Below are 23,790 nucleotides of genomic sequence, written 5' to 3'. Positions count from 1 at the left end.
GACTACATTAAATACAAGAAATCCATTTGCCCGTCTTAAAAATCCCGTAAAACACAAAAACACAGGCAGAATAAAAGAGCCAAAAATTGAACAATCCGGGATTTTCTACTCTCCTGTAAAATCGTTATTGTTTAAAAGTAATCCGTTTGTCATGCCGCAGCCAAAACTAATATCGCCCTGTTCCAAAAAATGTGGAGATACTAAAGTTTAACTAACCTCTTGGACAAAGTTATTATTTAATCTAAAAGTTTCAGGTTTCAAAACTGGGAGCAAATTACTTGACAATATTAACTACCTCTTTTGTCTGTTACCTATATCAATAAATAAGACAAGAATCTCAATTAGGCATTTAAAATTACTTTTGAGATTTTGAGATTTAGGCATTTGAAATGCCTTTGGTGGGGGGGGGGGGCAATCAATTGTGTGTAGCTTTAAAAGCGACTCAGCTAAAAATTTTAGGTAGACCTTAGGCCGATACTTCTGAGCTTTTATGCCCGGGCTGCGTTATAATCACACTTGTGAATACTACCGTGGCATTATGCAATTATGCAAGAGGGCATTAGAGGGCATTTATGCAAGGAATAAAAACACAAAAAGTTTTTTTCTTATCTCCGGGGTTTTTGCGTCTCTTTATTTACCATTGTCACTAATAACAAAACGGAAATATAGGTTTAAAATATCTGCCCTTTTTATTCTTTCAGAATAACTAATTAATTTGAATCGATCCGGTCTTAAGGGCTCAAGGTTTGAGATAGGCACGTTTACAGCTTTATTTCCCCGAATGGAGCTCGATGACATTGCGGAAAATTTCGGGGTTTTTGGGGGGAGATAAGGCCCCGAAGTTTCTCCCCTGAGTACATCTCTAGTTTGAGGACTAATGCTGAAGAACCAAGAAAAGTGGAATATAATTGCTCAAATTGATTAAGTGGAAATTTTCATAGCTGTGAATATATCTTTGAAAAAATAGGAAATATAGGAATTTCAACGTTCAATGAAGAAAACCTCTATGTACAGTCGCGTTGATGCACCACTTCAGCGCCAATAATAACCTTCAGGATTTTTTGTTGAAGGTTGTTCAGTTTTCCAGTTTAAACTCTACGATTGACCAATCAGATTGAAGATTTAAGGTAAATTTTCAGAAATTAGAAAATATGCAAGCTCAAAACAGCAGTTTTCCAATCTATATGATAAATTTGGGAAAATATATCTGGTTTTAGCTCAAAGTATCTGGGACAAACTGGTGTTGATGCGCTGAGAGGCACCCAGAGGGTCCTAGTGTCCCGGGCTTTGCTGTTTATATAGGATTTTCCAGCAAATTTCTTGCCATTTCAATTTTAATGCCTCTGTGGTACAATCGTGATTTTAAAATCGAGGGAAAGCGATTGTCAATCATAAGTCTCGGCCTTCTTATCAACGGGCATGACGATGGTATGGCTTGTGCATCAGTGTTTCAAAGTTTCAAATCTTTGAACAAATTATTGACCATATTATCCACCTAATTGTCTATTTTACTTATTACCTTACTGAGACTTAGGTCTTCCCATATGTCTCATGTATTGGGCGACAACGATGCTTCTTCACGATGTCTTCCCGAGTGCTGTATACAAAAGATCTTGCATTGATAATCTAAACTATATCGCATTATTACATCTTTCTACTTTAGATATTTGCTGTTCACGCTCTCTGGTACCCAGAGGAACCCAAAAACACACATCGTGATTGAGGTGACCTCTGGCGATGCGGACCGCGTGACCCAGCGTAGCAATCGACAACTTGCGATTTTATCAGTCACGGACGACTGGTTTGTTTTCTCTGGATTAAAGTGTTTGTAATCTTACCAGTCCAACGAATTCCAAAAAATATTTTTTTAGACAATTGTTCTCAAATTCCTGGATTCGCGGTTCGAGCTGCTTAATTAACGCCGAAGATTCACGTACGTATATCATTACGGAGAAAACGTTAATGCTAAAGATTTGTAACTTCAGTTCCATGGCGCAAGCCTTATTCTTACAAACTGTTGATATTATCAAAAGTGCTTCCTACGTGTGTAGTATGCGTGGAAATTTAATGCTCAATACTCCCGTTAGATTTGATATGGATCCCAAGGTACTTAATTTCCTCTATCTCTTCAAGTAGATCAGTTCCAACTTGAAGTGTGTATGTTTGGGTTGGAGGGGGAGGCTGGTAAGTAAGTAAGACGGTACTAGGCCCTTGAGGTCCAAACTGGCGGTGCTGATCTCCGTTTCATGGCTCTTCAGCCAGGAAGTGCAATGGGGGGGGGGGGGGCAACCATCCTGTGCTTTCGCACACCTTTCCTGCTTAAATTATTCTTATCTTTCTGCTTAATTTGAATAATAGTTGAAATTGTCTCGTATAATTTTGGCTTCGCTACCGGCTCCACTTTATTTGTGACCTCAACGATGTTCTGCTGCAACTTTTCCCTCAAAGGACACAAGAAAGTTATGTAATCAGCAAAATCAATGTCACACACGTTACATATATGGTCCAGTTGAAATCCACCTGTGAAGTTGCACATCCAAAGTATATTAATTTTGAGTTTGGCAAACAACATTGAGTGCAGAATAAATCCTTGACTTTTGCATCAGTGTTCTAAGTTTCAAATCTTGGAGCAAATTATTGGCCATATTATCCACCTAATTGTCTATTTTACTTATTACCTCACTGGGGCTTAGGTCTTTCCATCTGGCTCGTGTATTAGGCGACAACGGAGCTTCTTCACGATGACCTCTGGAGTGCTGCCGACCATAGATCTTCCATATGTAATATAAAATGTGCCACAGATGTGTACAGATGTTGTCCAGTTGAAATCCACCTGTGAAGTTGCACATCTGAAACATATTGTCTCTGAGTTTGGCAAACAACATTGAGTACAGAATAAATCCTTGCCAGACACCAGACTTGAAACTGAACCATTCAGTAAGGTCACATTTATCGTTCCGCATGGCAGACAGCTATTCATTGCTCAGTACAATAATCATTTGCAGAATCTTGTCAGGGAATCAAAAGTAACCCAGAATTCTCCATATTGTGTCCCTGCGGAGCTACCCTAAACATGTAAACAGCCGAATGAAATTTTCTATAAAATCATGGTTTCAAACAGTTCGTGGTAACGAACTGTAGTAAGGAGCGACCCGGCTCAATAGTAACCAAAACTCTAAAACATGGAATTTTGATACCAATAGCTACATCAAAAGAATTGCATTTTAATGCTGGTTTTAAATATATAAGTTTCATCAAGTTTAGTCTTACCCATCAAAAGTTACGAGCCTGAGAAAATTTGCGTTATTTTAGAAAATAGGGGGAAACGCCCCCTAAAAGTCATAGAATCTTAACGAAAATCACACCATCAGATTCAGCGTATCAGAGAACCCTACTGTAGAAGTTTCGAGTTCCTATCTACAAAAATGTGGAATTTTGCATTTTTTGCCAGAAGGCAGATCACGGATGCGTGTTTATTTGTTTCTTTGTTTTTTTGTTTTTTTTTTCCCCAGGGGTGATCGTATCGACCCAGTTGTCCTAGAATGTTGCAAGAGGGCTCATTCTAACGGAAATGAAAAGTTCTTGTGCCCTTTTTAAGTGACCAAAAAAATTGGAGGGCACCTAGGCCCCCTCCCACGCTAATTATTTTCCCAAAGTCAACGGATCAAAATTCTGAGATAGCCATTTTATTTAGCGTAGTCGAAAAACCTTATAACTATGTCTTTGGGGACGACTTACTCCCCCACAGTCCCCGTGGGAGGGGCAACAAGTTACAAACTTTGACCTGTGCTTACATATAGTAATGGTTATTGGGAAGTATACAGGCGTTTTCAGGAGGATTTTTTTGGTTTGGGGGAGGGGTTGAGAAGAGGGGGATATGCTGGGGGAACTTTCCTTCGAGAATTTGTAATGGGAGAAGAAAATTTCCATGAAGGGAGAGCAAGATTTACTAGCATTATTTAAAAAAAAAACAATTAAAAAATAAAAGTGAAAAAGCTTTTTCAGCTGGAAGTAAGGAACAGCAATAAAACTTAAAACAAACAGAAATTATTACCCATATGAGGGGCTCACCTCCTTTTAATACCTCGCTCTTTACGCTAAAGTATTTTCGGTAATTTCAACTACTTATTCTACGGCTTTTGTGATTCAGGGGGTCATTCTTAATGAATTGGGACTAAATTTAAGCTTTAGTGTAAAGAGCGAGGTACTGACGATGGGGCGAATCCCCTCATATATGTAATAAAAACATGAGAATACAAAAGTTTTTTACGTAAGCTAATTTATAAGTTACGTAAATCTTTTACCAATAAAAAGATTCGTAAAAAATTAAAAGTTCTAGTTGCCTTTTTAATTAACCAAAATATCGGAGGGCAACTAGGCTTCGTCCCCCGCTCTTTTTTCTCAAAATCATTCGATCAAAATTATGAGAAAGCCATTGAGCCAAAAAAAAAATATGTAAATTTCGTTTTGATTATTCCTCTGCGGAGAGCCAAATCAAAACATGCATTGATTCAAAAACGTTCAGAAATTAAATAAAAAAAACGAGTTTTTTTAACTGAAAGTAAGGAGTGACATCAAACGCCCCGCTCTTTACGCTAAAGTTTTTTACTGTTTTAGAAAGAAGAATTGAGAGAAAGAGTCAAACTTTAGCGTAAAGAGCGGGGCGTTGATGAGGAAGCAGCCTCTTTCATATACGAAGTAATTTCTGTGCGTTTTAAGTTTTGATGTCACTCCTTACTTTCAGTTGAAAAAACTTGTTTTTTTTATTTAATATAGGCATGAGATGGGTCCAGGAGGTAATGAGTGTTTTATTTTTCATGTAAACCCTCCCCCCCCCCCCGTTTGGAAACGATGGTATAGTACTTAGAGTGTAAACTATATAATTTATTTTTCTGTTTAAACGAACCTCGTATATGTTGTATATTAGTACATGCATATTCCCTTTATTTATAACTTAACTTATTAATTAGCATTTCATTTAATTAATAATTTTAACGGTTTTTAGGTGATGGAGAATGCCTAATGGACCCAGGTCAAGTCAACAATTTAAAGCTGAAGAGAAGACCCGGAGCTGTTGAAACTCCCTTGGAGCATCTAATACTTCAAGATAGCCCCGCCCCATTAATAGACTTTGTGAACGCAACAGAAAGCGGCGACTCGTCTTTAAATAAAAGAAGAAGAAGAGATCTAGAAGAAGTTGTGAGGGCTGAAGCTATAGTTGATAAAGATGGGACAACTAGACACGTTGTAACAATGGTGAGTGTGAGACTACTTTGCGCGCTGAATGAAACATAAGTGTCTGGGCCAGCGTGGCTCTGATAACTTAAAAGGCGTTAAGAACTGTTGGCGTTAAGTAACTTCAATAGCGTTAAAAACAGAAACACAAAGAACTGTTTCACAAAGAAACAGAAGAGCTTATAATTTAGGTTTTATTACCCTTAGTCAATCCAGTATGAACAAGCCGAAGCTGGATTGCAAATTATGCAACACAGTTGCACATACTCCTCCTATACCCCAGTCTACTTAAGCTTTAAACAAAGCATCATTATTAATTTTCTAAATTTTCAGATTAATAGTTTTAAACTTGAAAGCTTCACTATTTAGTACCTCATTTCCGATAAGTTTCGATTTTCTTAAATCGAAATAACTTAAAAGAGCGCTAAAAGAACTTATTTGTAAAACAATATTTGTAGCCTCTTGTTCCTTGAACTTGATTCTAAAGATGCTTACAATTTTTTTTTTTAATGACAGCTTTTTTAAGTCATTCTTTAATATATTTCTATGTATATTTTACTCTTTAGATTTTCGAATCTTGGATATTAATATTAATATTTTCAGATAGATCGTGGACATTCCTAGATACCATTAGATATTGGTTGAAACTTTTTTTCTCATTTACAGAAATAGTTGTGAAAAGGTTCTATAAATCCGTTGTGTGTTAGATGCGTAAAAAAAGTTTTTTTTCTTTTTTTACTAACAGCCATTTTTTAATAGTATACAAAATCTAGATTTTCTTTGTTTTTGGTTTCCTGCAAAATGTATGTTGTGTAACACAATAACTTCCAAGCTCCTCCAGCTTCACTGTCACATGTCTAACAATATTTATTCTGCAGTACAGGTAATAAGACACAAAAGTGCCGCTGTCTCAAAATTCAAAGACTCTAGTGATCTAATGGAAGCTCACAAAGTCATTTTTTCATTCTTGTGTCTCAAAAATAAGGGCGGGCATATCAACCTTATGTCTAATTTTTTCAGGGGGAGAAGGGGTATGTTTTCATTAAAATTGCTTTTTTGTATTTTCAAATTTCCCCTCCCCGCCCATATTCTGAAAAATTCATTTTGCCCCGCTCTGATTTTTCTTCAGTTGAAGTCACTAGTCGTCTAATGAGTTTAGTATCTCTTTGACAGAACCATCGCTGACCAGGTTTGGGATTATCAGTGGCCAAATAGTCTTGTAATCAAGAACCCAACAATAGCGTAGTTTCCATAACAATTAGACAGCTGTTCAATTGTTTTCAGTTGTAGCTCAGCCAAAATAATCATTATTGCGCTTTTAACGAGTCACTACCGTTACATTTGTGCATTTATGCAAGGAATAAAAACACAAAAAGTTTTTTTCTTATCTCCGGGGTTTTTGCGTCTCTTTATTTACCATTGACACTAATAACAAAACGGAAATATAGGTTTAAAATATCTGCCCTTTTTATTCTTTCAGAATAACTAATTAATTTGAATCGATCCGGTCTTAAGGGCTCAAGGTTTGAGATAGGCACGTTCACAGCTTTATTTCCCCGAATGGAGCTCGATGACATTGCGGAAAACTTCGGGGTTTTTGGGGGAGATAAGGCCCCGAAGTTTCTCCCCTGAGTACATCTCTAGTTTGAGGACTAATGCTGAAGAACCAAGAAAAGTGGAATATAATTGCTTAAATTGATTAAGTGGAAATTTTCATAGCTGTGTATATATCTTTGAAAAAATAGGAAATATAGGAATTTCAACGTTCAATGAAGAAAACCTCTATGTACAGTCGTACAGTGGTTGTACGAAATTAGAAAAAAAATTTGGTTCTACCAAATTAGAAAAAAAAGAAGAAAATAAGTGTAGGTGAAAAAATCATCAAAAACTAAGCTAAAAGCATATGGGACCAAATAGCTTAAGAAGATGCAGTTTTTTTTGAAGATGTAGTTGTTCATGGGAAGCAGCAGATTGTTAATGTTTGAATTTAAATGACGATAAGGGTTGATAGATTTAACCAACTAACTATGTATATATATTCTGATGGTTCAACGTATCATTGGTGACTAACATGTGATAATGCCCTAAAAATTTCTTAATTTATCAGCAACCTAACGATGAATCTTAGAAATTCATTGTTTTCAAGTATAGAATGACCTAAAATGGGCCCAAGGATTAAAAACTGTTTATGTGAATCGTCTTTGTACTTTAAGAAGACTAAGTTGTTTAAATTAAGACCAAACAAGGGTAAAAACGGCATGTTAGAAAAGAAGATCAACCAAGTGGATAACTTCACTTATTTAGATAGAATTATTTGTAAGAATGAGGGAATCATTGAGAATGTGGAGTAAGGATGCCGCACTGAGGAAGCCCTAAGACTTCATAGCTTCGAAAGAAACAAAATATTTAATTTTTAGAATTTTCTATAATTAAAAAATTACAGTTTTCATGTAGCAATAGGCCTTGGATGATGAAATGGGCCAAAATTATTCTATTTTGATGTTCTGGGACGACTAATTTTTCCACCTATAAATTACTTACTTCAAAGTACCTAATCATACCATTTTAAACAATTTACATTGTTGGCGACTAAATTATAATTATTTAGTTTCAAAATAAGTATTTAGGCACTTTTAATCCAGAAATTATTCGAACTAAGTAGGTATATTCATCTCTAATTCAACGCTTGTCAAAACAAATCTATATTTTCGGCATACTTTTTCACAGTAGGCTTAGGAACTTAAATTTTAAAGAAAAAGTGTTGTTTTCTCGCGTTGTCTTCGGACCTTGCATCGGAAAATGCAACTTCCGCATTTTAAACAGTTACCAGTGGCCCTGTATAATCTGTATTCTTTTATCTTTTTTTTCACAATAACAGATTTAATAAAGGAGGGCGGGCTTCATGGTGATGATGCTCTGGATTGAGGAGCTGTAGGCATCAGGTGGTCCAGTCTTGACATAACCTGTTAATAGTTATAATTAGGAATTCATTCATAAGTTATAAGTTTAGGTCAGTTGAGAGTCAATCTTTTTATAAACTAATTGATGAGCAATAATTTCAGGATTGCGACAAAGGGACTGCCAAATGTTTCAAATTCCGTTGCAATGTTAGAAATTTACAGAGAAGACAATCAGCTGTTATTAAAATCAGAGCAAGGTAAGTCGAGTTTGTTCGAAACCAATGTATTAAGCTTATTTAGATTTCTTTTTTTTGGGGAGGCCACAATCCTAACAGGGATTTCTTGTAATTAATTTCACAGGTGACATAAGATAATGTAAAGCATTTGAAAAGAACACATTTGAAGTAGAATTGGCTAATTAAGGGGTCTTGTGAGCAAGAATGTCTTCTATGAACCTCATTTTCTATGTCACATTAAAATATTAGTAACAAATATGAAGTATCCCCCCCCCTGGGGACATTTAAAACGTAAACTATAAGCATCAAAATGTGGTTTCGCATTGCAAATATTCCAATTTCAACCAGTATTAGACAACATGGAGAAAAAAAGTAAGCATTTGTAGAAAGTAAAATTTGGGAAGTAATTGAAAGTTAAAACAAATTTTGCGAATAAAAAATAGGGTTCCATCAGCAAAATATTCAGCTGTTTCCTTAAAAACCTATGACTCTTCACCGTTGGATGGCTAAACTCCGTGACCGAAAATAAAATATGTTATCACAGGAATAATTGATAGGGAGAGTTCTGTAAGAATATCTGCTGCGAAACTCATTTTTAATTTTTATCTTCTTTTAAAACACAATTAAACAAAAAGCGTGAAAAATCGTCAAATCTCTTTACTTTTTCCCTGTAATCTTCTCACTTTTTTTCTGTTAATTGTTTCTATGCTGTTTTAAAACTGCCAAGGAAGATGAAAATGAAGTCTGATCCTTAATATAGATATAGTGTACACTCGCACGTAGATGGAGATATAGTGCAGACTTTTCTGTGTAATTGTTTCTGTGATATTTTAAAACTACCAAGGACATTGAAAATGAAAACCGATTCTTAATATGCATATAGTAGAGACATATATATTTTAAGAAAATGAGCAAAAACCGGAAATTCAATTTTTAATGAAACTGCTCCTTAGTAGCAGTGGGTTTAAAATGAAAAATACACTGTGGGGGAAAAAATAAGCTAAAAACACCTGGCAACAAACACCTTAAGAGGGTGTATTTTAATGTTTGTTTTGTATTTAATGTTGATAATTCAACGTTTGAGTTGTGGATGAAAAATAAACTAAAAACACCTGGCAGCAAGCATCTTAAGAAGGATCTTAAGATTTGTTTTGTGTTGATAATTTAACGTTTGAATTGTGGGTAAAATATCGCCAAAAATAAGCTAAAACAGTTGCAGTACCAAACATCTTAAGTTACCTGTGCTTGCGGCAGGACCAGGCGTTATTTGGCTCACCTGCCATCCGAAATTCTGATTTTACGTGGGAATTTGTTTAACTGTAAAGTCTCCGCACTTGCGTAGGCTGAGACTGCCAAGTCATACCACTGGCCCCACCTTAAGCCAATGATTAGGCCCCACCTAACGCCAGGCTTTGAAGCTCCGCCCTGAAGAGACATTGGATCGAAGCAACTGAAACTGTTGCTTATTAGTTTCAAGGTTCAACATGGACAAACTGACCAAAATGTGATACTGTCCTAAAAACTTCATAGATCTGAAAGAATCGAAAGAAAAATCTCAGAAAATTGCAGTTTTTGTTTGTAAATAGACCTAACATGGGTCCAGAGGTTAAAAATGTTTTTATTTTGATGTCCTTGGTATTTTAAACAAAAATCTTTACTGCTACCCCTTGCAATCTGTTCTATACCCTTTTTCTATAACCTTCCTCCTTTTTTTCTGTATAGCCATTTTTATGTCTTTTATTTAGACTAATATCTTGATATATTGTTTAAAACATTTATATAAAAACACTATATAGAATACTTAAGTATTTATACCAAATTTGCTGTCTGGTATTTAAAAAGTGAGTAAGTTTACAAGAACATAAGCTGATAGACGTAGAAATGAGCTAGACAGAATTTTATTTTCGAGATTTAGGGTATTCACTAGAGCAGTTTAGTGTTTTCTATACTATTTAAAATTATTGTCTACCTTTATTTGTGCATCTTATTTCAAATATACTAATTTTTTTTAGACTCTGGAATTCAACACTCGCAGAAGATTATATGAAAGCAGATCGAGTAGTTATAAGATCAAAGGCCAGAATAGAATTAGATCCGTTTTTAGAAATAAATCAATCAAATACAGTGGATGACATAGACTATGTAAGTTATTTGCAGCCATGCTCTATACATTAATACCAGAATGTCAGAGGTGTATGCTGGGGGAAAGGGGCTTGTGATGGGAGGGGCTAGTTTGGCTACAGTAACTGAAAAAATATTATGTTACATGACATAGATTTTTCGGTGGGTGGAAAAACAAACAAAAAATTCTTGGGGGTTTTTGACTTATAACAATGAGCTACTTAGCCTTGAGCAACTTTCGTTCAAGGCTTATGTTTGGAATTTCGGGATATGGGGGAAACAGTCCCTCTTCCCCAACTATTCAGTGTGAAAAGAGAATTCAGTATATTTCAGAAAAACTTAAAACTTCTGTGCTTAAAACGTCTTAAGAAGGTGTATTTTAATGTTTGTTTTGCGTTTAATGTTAATAATTAAAATAAATAAATAAAATAGGATAAGATGTAAATCCAGTGGATATATCTTTGCTTCATGTAATAAGCTTTGAATCTAAGTCTTTTTTTAATGTTCTATCATGTATTGGCTAAAAAGAAGTGCCAAACAATTGAATCTTTGGCACATATGATAAATTAATCCAAACCCTCCCGAAAACTCTGGTTCCATTTGCTACTTTCCTTGAATGCCGAAAATTGATGAAAAGTGCTAAGTTTTGCGGTATAGAAAAATAACCCATATTTTTAGCGAAATAATACTTTCAAGCCGTCCAGGGCGTCCTTGAGATCTCAGGATTTTTTAAGGTTTCCGAAACCCTTTCCCTGAAAACTTCTGTGGACATGCCTGATTTGATTTTTATGGATACTTTATCGTTGCATACCCAAAATTTACAAGTTGTATTACATCTGTACTCCCAGGTAGAGTATGCACTCAAAAAAAGAAAATTAATAATGATAATTATCCAAACGTCTTTTGAATTACTGCAGTGAACTTGTTCTTCTTTTGACAAAATTAGGGAAATGAGTTTTTAGTTGTTAATTTTTCTTTTTAATTTCTGTCCACATAATTGAATGCAACAGTTGCATATAAATGACCTGGGTATGTATGTGTCTTTTGACTGATCTCGCCCCATGTTATGTAAATTTTGAGGTTCACCTAACCCCTCTCCCTTCCGACGCTGTCTGGAAACTAACTTGACTTTCTTTGCCATTTTTGATTTTAGTTAGTTATTTAGTGTGTAAGCATTTCTGTCGACATCCCGCGTCGAGTTGAACCAAAATTCTCTCTCTGACTGAGCTTTCCATTTCATATTTCGCCAGTAGCCGAAAGTTATCAAACCCAAATTTGCGAGACGAATACAATTGGCTAGACATTGAAAGCGAAAGCCAACAAGCGTGTCTAGTGGGCTATTTTGTTTAGCGCGAGGTTCAAGGTATTACACTCGTCTCTTAGAATAATTCTTGAATTTTGCTGTTTTCTAGATTTATAAATAATTTGGTTAGATGAATAATATATTTGAAAATGTCGAAAAATTAAAGCCGAGACACATTTACTTATAAAAATTCCGAAATAAGCTGATTAAAAGAAACGCACTCCCCTAAGAAAAATAAATAGATTCAATTCATCGTCGCCTCTCGTGTATCTATTTATGAATACCCTATAAATGGGATATTATTGCCCTACCAAAGTACTCCCGGCTCTCTTTAACATAGATTTTTTCTCTTTAACACAGTTTTTATTGTTTTTCTTTTTATTCGCTGTCCTATCTTTCTGATTCATTGTGTTATTTATTATTCATCGCTAGTGTATATATATATATATATATATATATATATATATATATATATATATATATATATATATATATATATATATATATATATATACTAGCTGTTGGGGTGGCGCTTCGCGCCACCCCAACACCTAGTTGGTGGGGCGCTTCGCACCCCCCCCCCCCCCAAGCCCCCCCCGCGCGCGTAAGTCGTTACGCGCCATATTAGTTACGCGCCATTGTAGTTGTGTCCCTGTGTCCCACCTGTGAATATAGATAGATTTATATATGTGTTTCAAACTACGTAAAAATTGCGAATATACAACATTTTTGGCTTTCCCACTACTGGGAGCTTTCCATTTCCAATTGCCAGCAATTGATCTGAAAATGTTTGACCAGAGTCATCGTTTTGCAATCGGACACGCATATTTGTAGTTAATTTTAATATTTTTACGTGTGCCCATAAATTAGAATTTTTCAGGCAAGCATTCATTTCGTCTGCAGGAGTTAAACTACGTAAAAATTGCGAATACACAACATTCTTGGCTTTCCCATTGTCTGTGCATATACAAAGCCGTATGTACTAATAATGACGTCATATGCAAACGCTCTTTTTACAAACAAACAAACATGCATACACACAACTCGTTTTTATATAGATAGATAGATAGATAGATACAATACAAATTAACTGCGTAAAACTTGCGAATATACAACATTTTTCGCTGTCCAATTGTCGCTGCATATAAATAGATTGTCAGGTTTACCGACCCTCGAACATGCAACGCACAATTGTCCATGGGAAAAACAATCAGTATTAAGATCTATACCACATTTTTCTAATGATTGACCTTGAGCTTTGTTAATGGTGATTGCAAATGCTAATCGAATTGGGAATTGCAATCTTTTAAATTGAAAAGGCAGATCCGTTGGAATCATGGGAATGCGAGGAATGAGAACAGCCTCACCCTCAAAAGGCCCTGTCAAGATTGTGGCCTCTATTAGGTTTTCCATTGTTTTTTTTACGGCAAGTCGCGTGCCATTGCAAAGCTTTGGTGGGTTGATATTTCTTAAAAGTATTATTGGTACGCCTATTTTTAGTTGTAGCACGTGTGGTGGAAACCCTGAAAGATCTATGGAATTTAAAAATTCAGATGGATAATTAACCGCTTCATTTGGTTCCAAAACTGTGTCGACTGACTTGTAAAGGACTGCCTGGTCTCGAATCTTGGTCAAAACAGTATTGTTGATTTCGTGGACGTCTATATTTTTGGGTGCGAGTATCGCTCTTTCACTTAGCCATTTATTATTTTTATAATTTTTTAGAATATTCGGAAATACTTTTTCAATCAATTCATTTTTGGACGTCACTAAATTACAGAAATCAGCAGGTAGTTTTATACGTCCTGAAATTGAGTCTATCGTATCATAAATGTCTTTTTGTTCCGACGTTAGCTTGGAAATGTTATTTTGTACATACGACAATAGATCATTCGTACTGTAACTTTTTTCACGATCCAATTCTACACATGTCGAAACAGCAGCGATACGGTTAGGTGAAGGCATTCCCAAATCCTGAAGAGGTTTGTTTGCCATACGTACGCACAAATCTTCTATAATAACTAAAGTGTATTTATAAATTTCTGATGTAAAATCAAAAGTCATATCTGACGTCTCTAACTGTTTTCGATGGAGTATATCTTCGGACATTTTTAACTTATATTTTTCCCATAACTCTGTAGGAGCTGATGGAGAGCAAGTTGTTAAAATGATGCCAAACAATGCACGAATTTGACTTGGGGTTGACGTTTCGCACTGATGGGGAATATGGAACAACCCACTGGTTATCTACTTCGATGGTGGTACCGTTGCCATTGTAGGTTCTTCAGTCATTTTACAATTAGAAATTTCTCTTTCAACGGTCTTCTTGCAATTAAAAATTTGTCTTTGAACGATATTCTTAAATACCTGTGTCCTGGTCGTCATTTATATTCCCTGTGTCCCGGTCGTCATTTGTGTCCCGGTATCCCAGTCTGTAATCTCTCTTTGAGTGTCCCGGTCGTTATTTATATTCCCTCTGTCCCGGTCGTCATTTGTGTCCCGGTCTGTAATTTCTCTTTGAGTGTTTTTTCTTTTTAGTATTTTTTAGTTTTTTACATTTTTTCTTTTTTCAGTTTTCTTTTTCTTCTTTATTTTTCAGCTTCACTATGAAATACATATCGCCGAACCTTTGTTTTTTTAACTAAAATCTGGTAGGCATTGATGACCTTATCCAAGTCAAAATCCCAAACCCAATCATCATCGCTATCATTTTCAGTTTTGATATGTTTTGACTCTCGCTGTCCAGGTGGATCTTCATCTAACTGCGCGGTTTTGCGTTCTTTAGCCTCAAGCCTGTTTCCTTGCTGTTCTTTTGATTCCTCGGCACGCTTTCTTTTCTGACTTTCTCTATCAGCAGCAAGTTTTTTGGCATAGACTCTTTGAGCATCTTCATCGGCTTTTGCCATTGTAAGTTCATCAGTCATTTTAAACTTAAACATTAATAGATTTCTACGTGAACATATATGTCTTAAATATCTTTAATGACGTCACCGTCATAGCAAAAATGACGACAACTAACTTCATGACGTCAGCCGACACAGAAACATGACGTCACCTGATCCACAGACAGACACACAGACAGACAACTTATTTTTATATATATAGAAGATAGATATATATATATATATATATATATATATATATATATATATATATATATATATATATATATATATATATATATATATATAATGTAACGTTCTTGAGTAGCGTTGTAGAGTTACGTTTTAGAGTAACGTTCTAGTTTTTGGAGGTTTGCTTAGTTTTTATTAGCTTAGTTTTTGAATTTCATATAAACGAGTTTCTAGGCAAGGAACATAGGAGCGTAGTTAAGTTTCATATGATTTGCTCTTTCCGTTGATTTTTGCGATAATTTTCTCTGAACGGTCTTATGTGCCAACTTTACTTTCTTTCGAATTTTCGCAACTGGTATTTTTGTTTTGCCGTTTAAATATAGCTTATTGCAAATTTTTTCTCCTTATGTTTTATCACAGAGAAAAATAAAGTTTAATTATTAAAAGGTATAGTGTAACTATAAGGAATAGTGTGACTGCCTTATGAAAATGTGTCACAGGTGCAACAATGTGTGAAGAAATTTACACCATGTAATTTGGGATCGTGTATAAATTTTTTGTATTAATTTTATTGTTACTGTCACTGTTATTTTTTTTCAGGCCGAAACGATAGCCTATCCAGATCATTTGGATACTGGGGAATCCAAGTCGATACCAATATGGATTATTTTATTAGCAGTAGCAGTTGGAGTTTTTCTACTAGTAATTTTAATATTTATTTTATGGAGACTAGGATTTTTCAGAAGGAATCGACCGGACCCGACTATGTCGGGGAGTTTAATGAAGAAAAAGAATGATGAATATGTTTCGTAAGGAGTGACTAGTTGTTAGTAACTGAATGGGAGATATTAACTGATTTATTTAAATGATAATTCTTATTGTTACTTGACATATTTTATTTTTTACTATTTAATTGACAATCTGCAGTATGTCTCAAAACCTAATATTTACGAAGTAATATGACTGCAACATTTGTAAATATTTGCTGTCGTAAAAATTATGAACTAAAATGTTTTATTAAGTTGACTGTTTTTGATCGTTAATTGACTATTTTAAGGGGACTCGAAACCTTACAGAGCAAACTTTTTCGCCCATTATAGTCTTTTTTAGTTTGTGTGGCCAAACAATTTTAAATTGATTGGTTGGTATTGTCATAACTTTCAGAGACTGGATAAGAGATCTGAATAAAAAAAAGAAACTAGAAGCCAACTCCTACTTTCACGGAAATATTAGAAAAAACAGTTATTTTCTCCCGCTTTGTGTCAGAGATAGAGATATTCAGATTTAATGAAACTTACATTGTCAAAAATTCATGATCTTTTTCGATTAAATAGAGTAGAAATTCCTTTTTAAATTTCAGGGATAGGACCTCTAAATATTCTAGCTTGGAATACCCGCTTGGGAAAATTAAGCACTAGCTACATGGAAGTTCATTGAATCATTTTAATATCTTTGGGAGTTCCATGTGGTGCTACCGACCATGATTGAAAACCTTGTCGAAGCAGGATCTATAATATTTGTGCTGTATGCACATTGAATAGGCAGCGCTTTGCTTAATAGTTAGTCAGAGATTGTAAGTTTCCTTAATTTCGAACTAGTCTCTCGCTACTTCTTCGAGCTAATCACATATCCCAGGTTAACACATTTTTACCAAAATTGGTTTGGGAATTCCCTGTGGTGCTGGGAAAATTCCCTAATGAGTCGTTTGTCTTAAAGATAGTCAGCCAACGCCGAGACTTGCAAAATGATATTAAATGTTTCGAATCCCCATAATTTGAATTGCTTAATTGACAGCCTCTACTGTGTGTCAAAGCTAACATATCGAAGTAGAACGACATCTTTTTCAACTAAGTGCTTTCAGAAATAGAAGCTGCTCTCAAAATGTCTATTTGAATCGATAATTAATTGTTAATTGACAAATTTCAATTAATTTAATTTTAATTTAATTAATTTTAGTTGTAATTAATTTTAATCTAATTATTTTATTTTATTCTTAATTTAACTTTTAATTTAATTTGAATTTTTTCTAATTAATTTAATGATAAGTTAACATATCGAAGTAGAAGGACATATTTTTCAACAAAGTGCTTTCAGAAACGGAAGCTGCTCTCAAAAATGTCTATTTGAATCGATAATTAATTGTTAATTGGCGAATTTTAATTTCGACTGTTTGATTCGGCAACGTTTTTGAAGAAATTTTCCAAGTGGACTTTTTCAAACTTCTGGTAAGCTTCTTTAATTGAGCTGGTCTTCAAAAAAAGTTTTTCTGTAGGCTTTGAGAACAGCTTTGTAAGCAGCATTTGGAAATCACTTATCAAGTCTAAAAACTCGATGCAACTCTTATGTGTGGCATTGACGATTAAAAACGTGGGCCAAATCGGAATTCTGAGAGGTACATTTTAAAAAGTTAAGACATGGTTGACTTAGAAAGGCTCAAGACATGTAAAGAAGTTTAGAAAGGTTTGTGACATTGTAGCTAAATTGTCGTTACCAGTAAATCATATAAAACGTTATTTTGTTTGATTAAGCAAAGCATGATGATGTGTAATTTTTGTTAGTTATTCCATATGATAAAATTTTTAATAGTTGATTATTTTTAATGTATAGTTTATCGCTGATTCTCTTATTTGTGCTCTTAAATATTTCGTTCAGAAGTGTTTTATTTAATTAATCAATTTTGAAGTTTAGCATTTATTAATTAATTAGTTAATATAATTATTTTGAAATGTATAGAAATAATTAATCGATCTTGAAATTTAATTTTGATGGATTAATTATTGATAAGGATTATTCTGAAGTGTTTAGTATCAATTGATCAATTTTGAAGTTTAACTTTGACTGATTAATTAGTTATAATAATTATTCTGAAGTGCTTAGAATTAATTAGTCAATTTTGAAGTTTAATATAGATTAATTAATTAGGTACCACAAATATTTTAAAGTGTTTAAACTAATCTGGTTTGACCAGGTGTCTAGCTGTGATATTTAAAATTGCTGCATGCTGGACTTTGCATGCGTATCTCAATGCTATGTTGCCATATAATTGGAAGATTCACGCTTCTGATGGTTTAATTCGGTGCTTTTTATATAGATTTTAGGGCTCTAGTCTTTCTTCTTTTCACTTTTGATTTTGCTCATCGTAAGTTCATGCAGCTATGTTGCCTGACGCTTAGTGCAAGGGCTAATCCAGAATTTTGGTTCGAGGGTGGGGGGGTGGTGGAAAAAAACTAAAAACGTATCAAACGTTTGTTTCCATTATTTTTTTTACTTTTTTACGAATCGGGGAAATATTTTTTTGTGGGGGGGGGGGGTAAATCTCCTAAGCAAAGAATTGATCTTTCCCACCTCCTCTAAAGATATTTTCTTCTTTTCAACACAAGTTTATGACTTTTGCTTTGGGGAGGGAGGTGCCAACATTTTTCGAATTGATTTGATCTAATATAGTTGACAATCTACTTACAGAGTATGAAAAACTGGTGAGAGTCGGATCTTTGGTGATTTAGCTTCGGAGGGGGAGGCCCTTCAGAGAATTGGGCAGTTGGCGAAGATGAAACAATCAGTGATTTTACATGGGGAGGTAGGACGAAACACAACAGTACCACCTAAACTGTAGTCTCTAATAACGTCATTAAAAAGAAGGAAATTTTCAAGACAGTTGGATAGTGTAGATTGTTAGTCTAAATTTTATAAGATTAAAGCTGAAGTTTCTCTGTAACAAAAATCGAAAAGAATTCTTTTGTTTTCAAGAATAATTTACTTTAAAATCCTGTCTCTAAAAAATACCCTAGGATACGATTGGGAAAGCCGTGACAGTTTCAGCAGACTACCTGACATTAAGTTGGTACTGCTGATAAAATTTGAGGTTCTTTAAACTTTCTCTTCATCAATTTAAAGTGATTATAGATTGCTGTTTAGAATAATTAACTATTAAAAGGGCTAATCCTTAAGGGCGACAATTGTAGGGGGGGGGATAAGGAAGGTAATCTCCCCACCTTAGATTTTAAAAATGGCTATTATTTCTATTTAATAAAAATATTGGGCTCCCGCACAGGACATGGTTGTGCCCTTCATGGGAGAGTTGTGTATGTTTTTGGTAATTGAGCGTAAATATAAAATGAATTGAATTGATAAAAATGAAAAATAATTGCCCTGCTCTAGATTTTGGAAATTCCTTTTATTGTGTCGCCTTAAAAGAAACTCGAAATTTTTTGCCTCTTCCCCCTTTAATTTTGTAAATTGCCACCCCTTCAAATAGATCTAAACAATGTTTCATTTGGGATTTACTCATAAAGTGTTTAGAGTAAATTGTTGGTCAGTGACTTTTCACCATCTTCGAAACTCCTTGAGTTACAAAATGAAAAGGATTTTGGGACTGGGGTTAGTGCCAAAATTATTCCACCGAGGGATATTTTTAAGCTAAAAAAATTATGACGCACGTCAAAAACGTCATATGCTGGGTGGCGTTAGTGTTTTTTTTTTGCTACTATTCTTCTTTTCTCGTTTTACCTATTAGCTACGCTCTTTGAAGGAAAAGGCAGAAGGCTGAATCGACAGCAAAGAGGGTGCTACTGAGTACAAGAGAAAATCAATAACATAAGAAAAGAGAAAAAAATCACCACGGGGTGCTCTTTATATTATTCATACGCGCTCTTTATGAATTGGGTGCCTTTGGATAAGTATACAGTTTATAATAAATAATGGATTCTTTTCAAATCAACATTTTCTCCAGAGTCTATAATCAATCTTTAGATAGGTGGTTTTGAACTACCATGATTCAGGCAGATTTTGGTGTTATGTCATGATTCAGGCTCATACTCAGATGCGCCAAATATTTGTATATAGTGATTAAAAACAACTATTGAAAAAAGATCGAAAGCCATGTTCATGGGGAAGGAGAAAATATTTAAAAGCACATAGGAAGCACTAAATATATGCAAAAACAAAATAATATGAATCAAAAACAAAAGGATAATCACTATAGAGAAATCGTAGCAGAAGAAAAGACAAAAACAAAAATTCATGAGAACAATTAAACAAGGAGATAAAAAAAAACCTTTTGGGCTTGTGAAAAGCGGACAAAATTTCATGCATGTGTGGAAATTTAGCTGTGTGAACCCAAGATTAGTGTGAAGCCAAAGGAACCTTCTCACAATTTTTTTTTGCTGATTCTGAAAATCTTTTATTCGTATATCATTGCTATGATTGTTTTGTTTTTACCTAAGAATATTAGGTTCTGATTTTCTGTTTTATCCTAACATTTCAGTCATAGGGAGCTTAGGTAGGGTGTCCCAAAAATTTGCTTAATTAGTGTAAATAAAAGAAAAAAGTTTCCTTATTAAAGATGCTTGGAGACAAGGGTATCAACCAGAAGGGGAAAATAAATGTCACTCCTAGATCTTGGAAAATCTCTTTCTTATTTCCATTAAAGAAAATGGGAAGAAAACTAAAATTGCCCCTCCCTTATGTTTTGAGAAATACCTTGCAATTTTGTAAAAAAAAAACCTCCCCCGTGTATATTTTCGTGAATTGTCACCCCCTGATCTAGAAGGATATACATGTTTACCTTGAGCATTCTGAAAAGAGTCATTAGTGGACAGTAATGCGCCTAATGTATAGTACCTTGGGATGTATTTGAACCAATAACTTTGTATAGGGGACTTGATCTATGGTGGTGGCATTTGAAATGAAATTCGTAAGTCATTTGTCAATTTAATTATTCAAAATAGTGCTCTTTTCACCCAAGTAATAAATAAAGTATGGTTTTTCTTCCTCGCTTGAGTCATTTTTTCTGTCACATAATTAAAAAGTTTGGAGCAAAATATTTTAAATTATATTAATAGATGAAAATTGCTTCATTTGTCTCTGCTGACAAAATATGCCTTGTCCTACCATCAATTTAGGCTAATCTCAAACCCTGATTGTCAGTCATTAGGCCTGTGGAAAATTATCTTATAGTCGGTTATCAAAATTAATTTTAGTAAACTTGATGTTTGTCTTAACATACTACTGAAGCGCAAATAGACCCAAATTGACACTATTTGGAGGAGGGTGAGGTGTCAAATTTGTGAAAAGATCAAGGAAATTTCAAATGATGTTTGAATGAATTTAACAAAAATTGTGGCTTAATATAATAATTATTCTGTGGCCGATGTGACCATAGGAGATTTTTTGGGAGGAAGGAGGGGGTTTTGACACCTTACTGGAGGTGGTAAGGGCTAATGTAAAACATTAATTTGGCAATGAAGAACGTTATTTCCCCCTGACATTATCAAATTAAGTACTTTATATTAAGATCATAGCAATTTTTTCGTGTGGGTATTTTTTGAAAGTTTTTTTTTCAGGGTAGGGTTTACAAAAACAAAACTTAAAAACATAAAAAAAAATTTATATGAATTTTTTTACGTTTTTCGAGTCGGACATTTTTTTTTGGGGGGGGGGTTATTGTTCTCCCCCTCCCCTCCCTTGGGGTGATCAAATTTAACCCGATATTATATATTATTAAAATAGAACTCACTTAGGCGAGAGGATCAAATAAAATGTATAAAAAACATATAAAAGTAGGAAGACGACAAATGTACCCATTTCAACCTCGATTGAAACTAAGCTTGTAGTATCACCTCAAAAGTGGCGACGATTGAGGTAAACACAGTCAAGAAACTGACATAAGTTGCAGTGATGGATTTAGTTAAACTAATTTGATTAATTTAGTTATTTTTCTCAATTCATGAATTACTCGCTTTCTAGCAGATTTCCAAAAGCAGCGCGTGTGCCTTCGGGAAGATCAATATTATACAAAGTATTTAAAAAGGATTTTTATTGAAAATTTTTGGGGCACTCTTCACATAAAAAGCATGGGGAAATGTTTTCCTTTATGTTTATTACTGTTTTCTAACGCATCTTTAAATATTTTATGAATATTTCCAAACTATTCATAAATGTTTTACTTAATTGGTTTTTAACATGGAGAAGTTTCCATTTTTGGTCAGGTTTATTTTTGAAAATTGCAATTTGCATATTTCAAAAATGCAACCAGTATGGAAATGTTGCATTTAGCCCATTTCCATGGACTAAAAATGGAAACTTGTCCATGTTAAATACCATGGAAACAGCATGGAAATGCTAGTTGCATTTAGTCCATTTCCATGGACTAAAAATGGAAACTTGTCCGTGTTAAATACCATGGAAACAGCATGGAAATGCTAGTTGCATTTAGTCCATTTCCATGGACTGAAAATGGAAACTTGTCTGTGTTAAATACCATGGAAACAGCATGGAAATACTAGTTGCATTTAATCCATTTCCATGGACTAAAAATGGAAACTTCTCCATGTTAAATTCAATGGAAACAGCATGGAAATGCTAGTGGCATTTAGTCCATTTCCATGGAGTAAAAATGGAAACTTGTCCATGTTAAATACCATGGAAATAGCATGGAAATGCTAGTTGCATTTAGTCCATTTCCATGGACTGAAAATGGAAACTTGTCCGTGTTAAATACCACGGAAACAGCATGGAAATAGCAGTTGCATTTAGTCCATTTCCATGGACTAAAAATGGAAACTTGTCCATGTTAAATACCATGGAAATAGCATGGAAACGCTAGTTGCATTTAGTCCATTTTTCCATGTTAAATACCAATTAAGTAAAACATACATGCATATTTTGGAAATGTTCTTAATATATTTAAAGATACGTTAGAAAACAGTAATAAAGAAGGGAAAAATTTTCCCCATACTTTTTATATGCAGTGTCCCAAAACTTTTCAGTAAAAATCTCCACCCCACCCAGATCATGTTCAGTGTTGCTATTGATGTGTTATTATTTGGTTTTGTGCAGTTTTTATGGTTAACTGTTGCCTTTTTTACATATTCAAAGTGCCTGTATTATTATTATTATTATTATTATGAAAGGAGTTTGTGTAATTAATTTAGCACACTAATATGTTTTTCTGTTTTCATGTCACTCAGTGCGAGTTTTTTTTATTTGTTTGTTATAATTTAACAAGAACATGTTTGGAATTTAAGCTTTTGTTGACAAGTACTTCGTAGGTTATAGGCTATCATATAAAAGAGTACCTAGAGGGAAGGGAGGGAGAGGAAGCAGCTTTGTTCTAAAGCATTGGCGGATCCAGGGGGGGGGGGCTATTAGCTATTAAGACTGGTTTGTTTTTTAAAGAAATTTGAAACAAGGTTTTAGTTACTTTGTACGATCTCTGTTAGATTTTACTAATGACGCATACCGCCAAAAATATTTAATTGAATTTAGGTATATCAAGGGAATCTGTTGGTATTGCTACAAAAGCAAACTGTGAAGCGAAAATCTTCATTTCGTAAAAACAAGGAGGGGAAAATTTAAAATCTTAAGTTCTTTAGGCTGTCGAAATAATATTTCATGATTGTAATGTCACAACGGGGTTGAAAAGCAAAATATTCACTTCTTTTTACCGTCAAAAATTTGTTTTCGAGTCTTGCTGTGGTGCTGAGGCGAATAAATGGATATCATTGCTTTTTTTGGCTGTCTGTTTTTTTTTTTTTTTTTTTTTTTTTTTTTTTTTTTTTTTTTTTTTTTGAAAAGCAGGGTGGTTTTTACAACACTGTTGTTTTTAGGGGATTTGCATAATAGAAAGTAAATGTATGAGAAGTGCAAAAATTATTAATTTAAGTTTCGGATTTTGGTGAGCAATTGGGGGCCACTTTACTGCCTATTTTCATCATATTAAAGCTCTTCATTTTATGACATATTACCTCCTCTGTTCATCCTAAAACATTAAAATAAAGGCCAAACTCTTTAGAACTTTAATAAAGGTTCGTTTAAGTATATACTTAAAACTAAGTATATGAGTCGAAATACTCCTTCAAAGGTCGGAATAATCATTTACGAAAAATATATTTTCGAAAAATTGTTTATAAAAGTGTGCAAAT

At 34.2% G+C, this 23,790-nt stretch overlaps 1 protein-coding gene across 1 annotated transcript in view; it reads left to right on the top strand.

The window, feature by feature from the left end:
* The window catches only part of LOC136025780 (integrin alpha-PS1-like), a 136,671-nt gene extending 115,431 nt beyond the window's left edge, over positions 1 to 21,240 (top strand). Inside the window, exons 11-14 of the mRNA XM_065701767.1 lie at positions 5,006 to 5,256; positions 8,298 to 8,392; positions 10,384 to 10,513; positions 15,470 to 21,240. Coding sequence (XP_065557839.1) covers positions 5,006 to 5,256; positions 8,298 to 8,392; positions 10,384 to 10,513; positions 15,470 to 15,682 — 689 coding nt within the window. The 3' untranslated portion in view covers positions 15,683 to 21,240. The remainder of the gene's footprint in view (positions 1 to 5,005; positions 5,257 to 8,297; positions 8,393 to 10,383; positions 10,514 to 15,469) is intronic.
* Positions 21,241 to 23,790: the final 2,550 nt, after the last annotated feature.

The sequence above is a fragment of the Artemia franciscana genome, chromosome 4 (assembly GCF_032884065.1).
Source record: "Artemia franciscana chromosome 4, ASM3288406v1, whole genome shotgun sequence".
NCBI classification, from domain to species: Eukaryota; Metazoa; Arthropoda; class Branchiopoda; order Anostraca; family Artemiidae; genus Artemia; species Artemia franciscana.
This window is presented reverse-complemented; position numbering and strand designations above follow the sequence as displayed.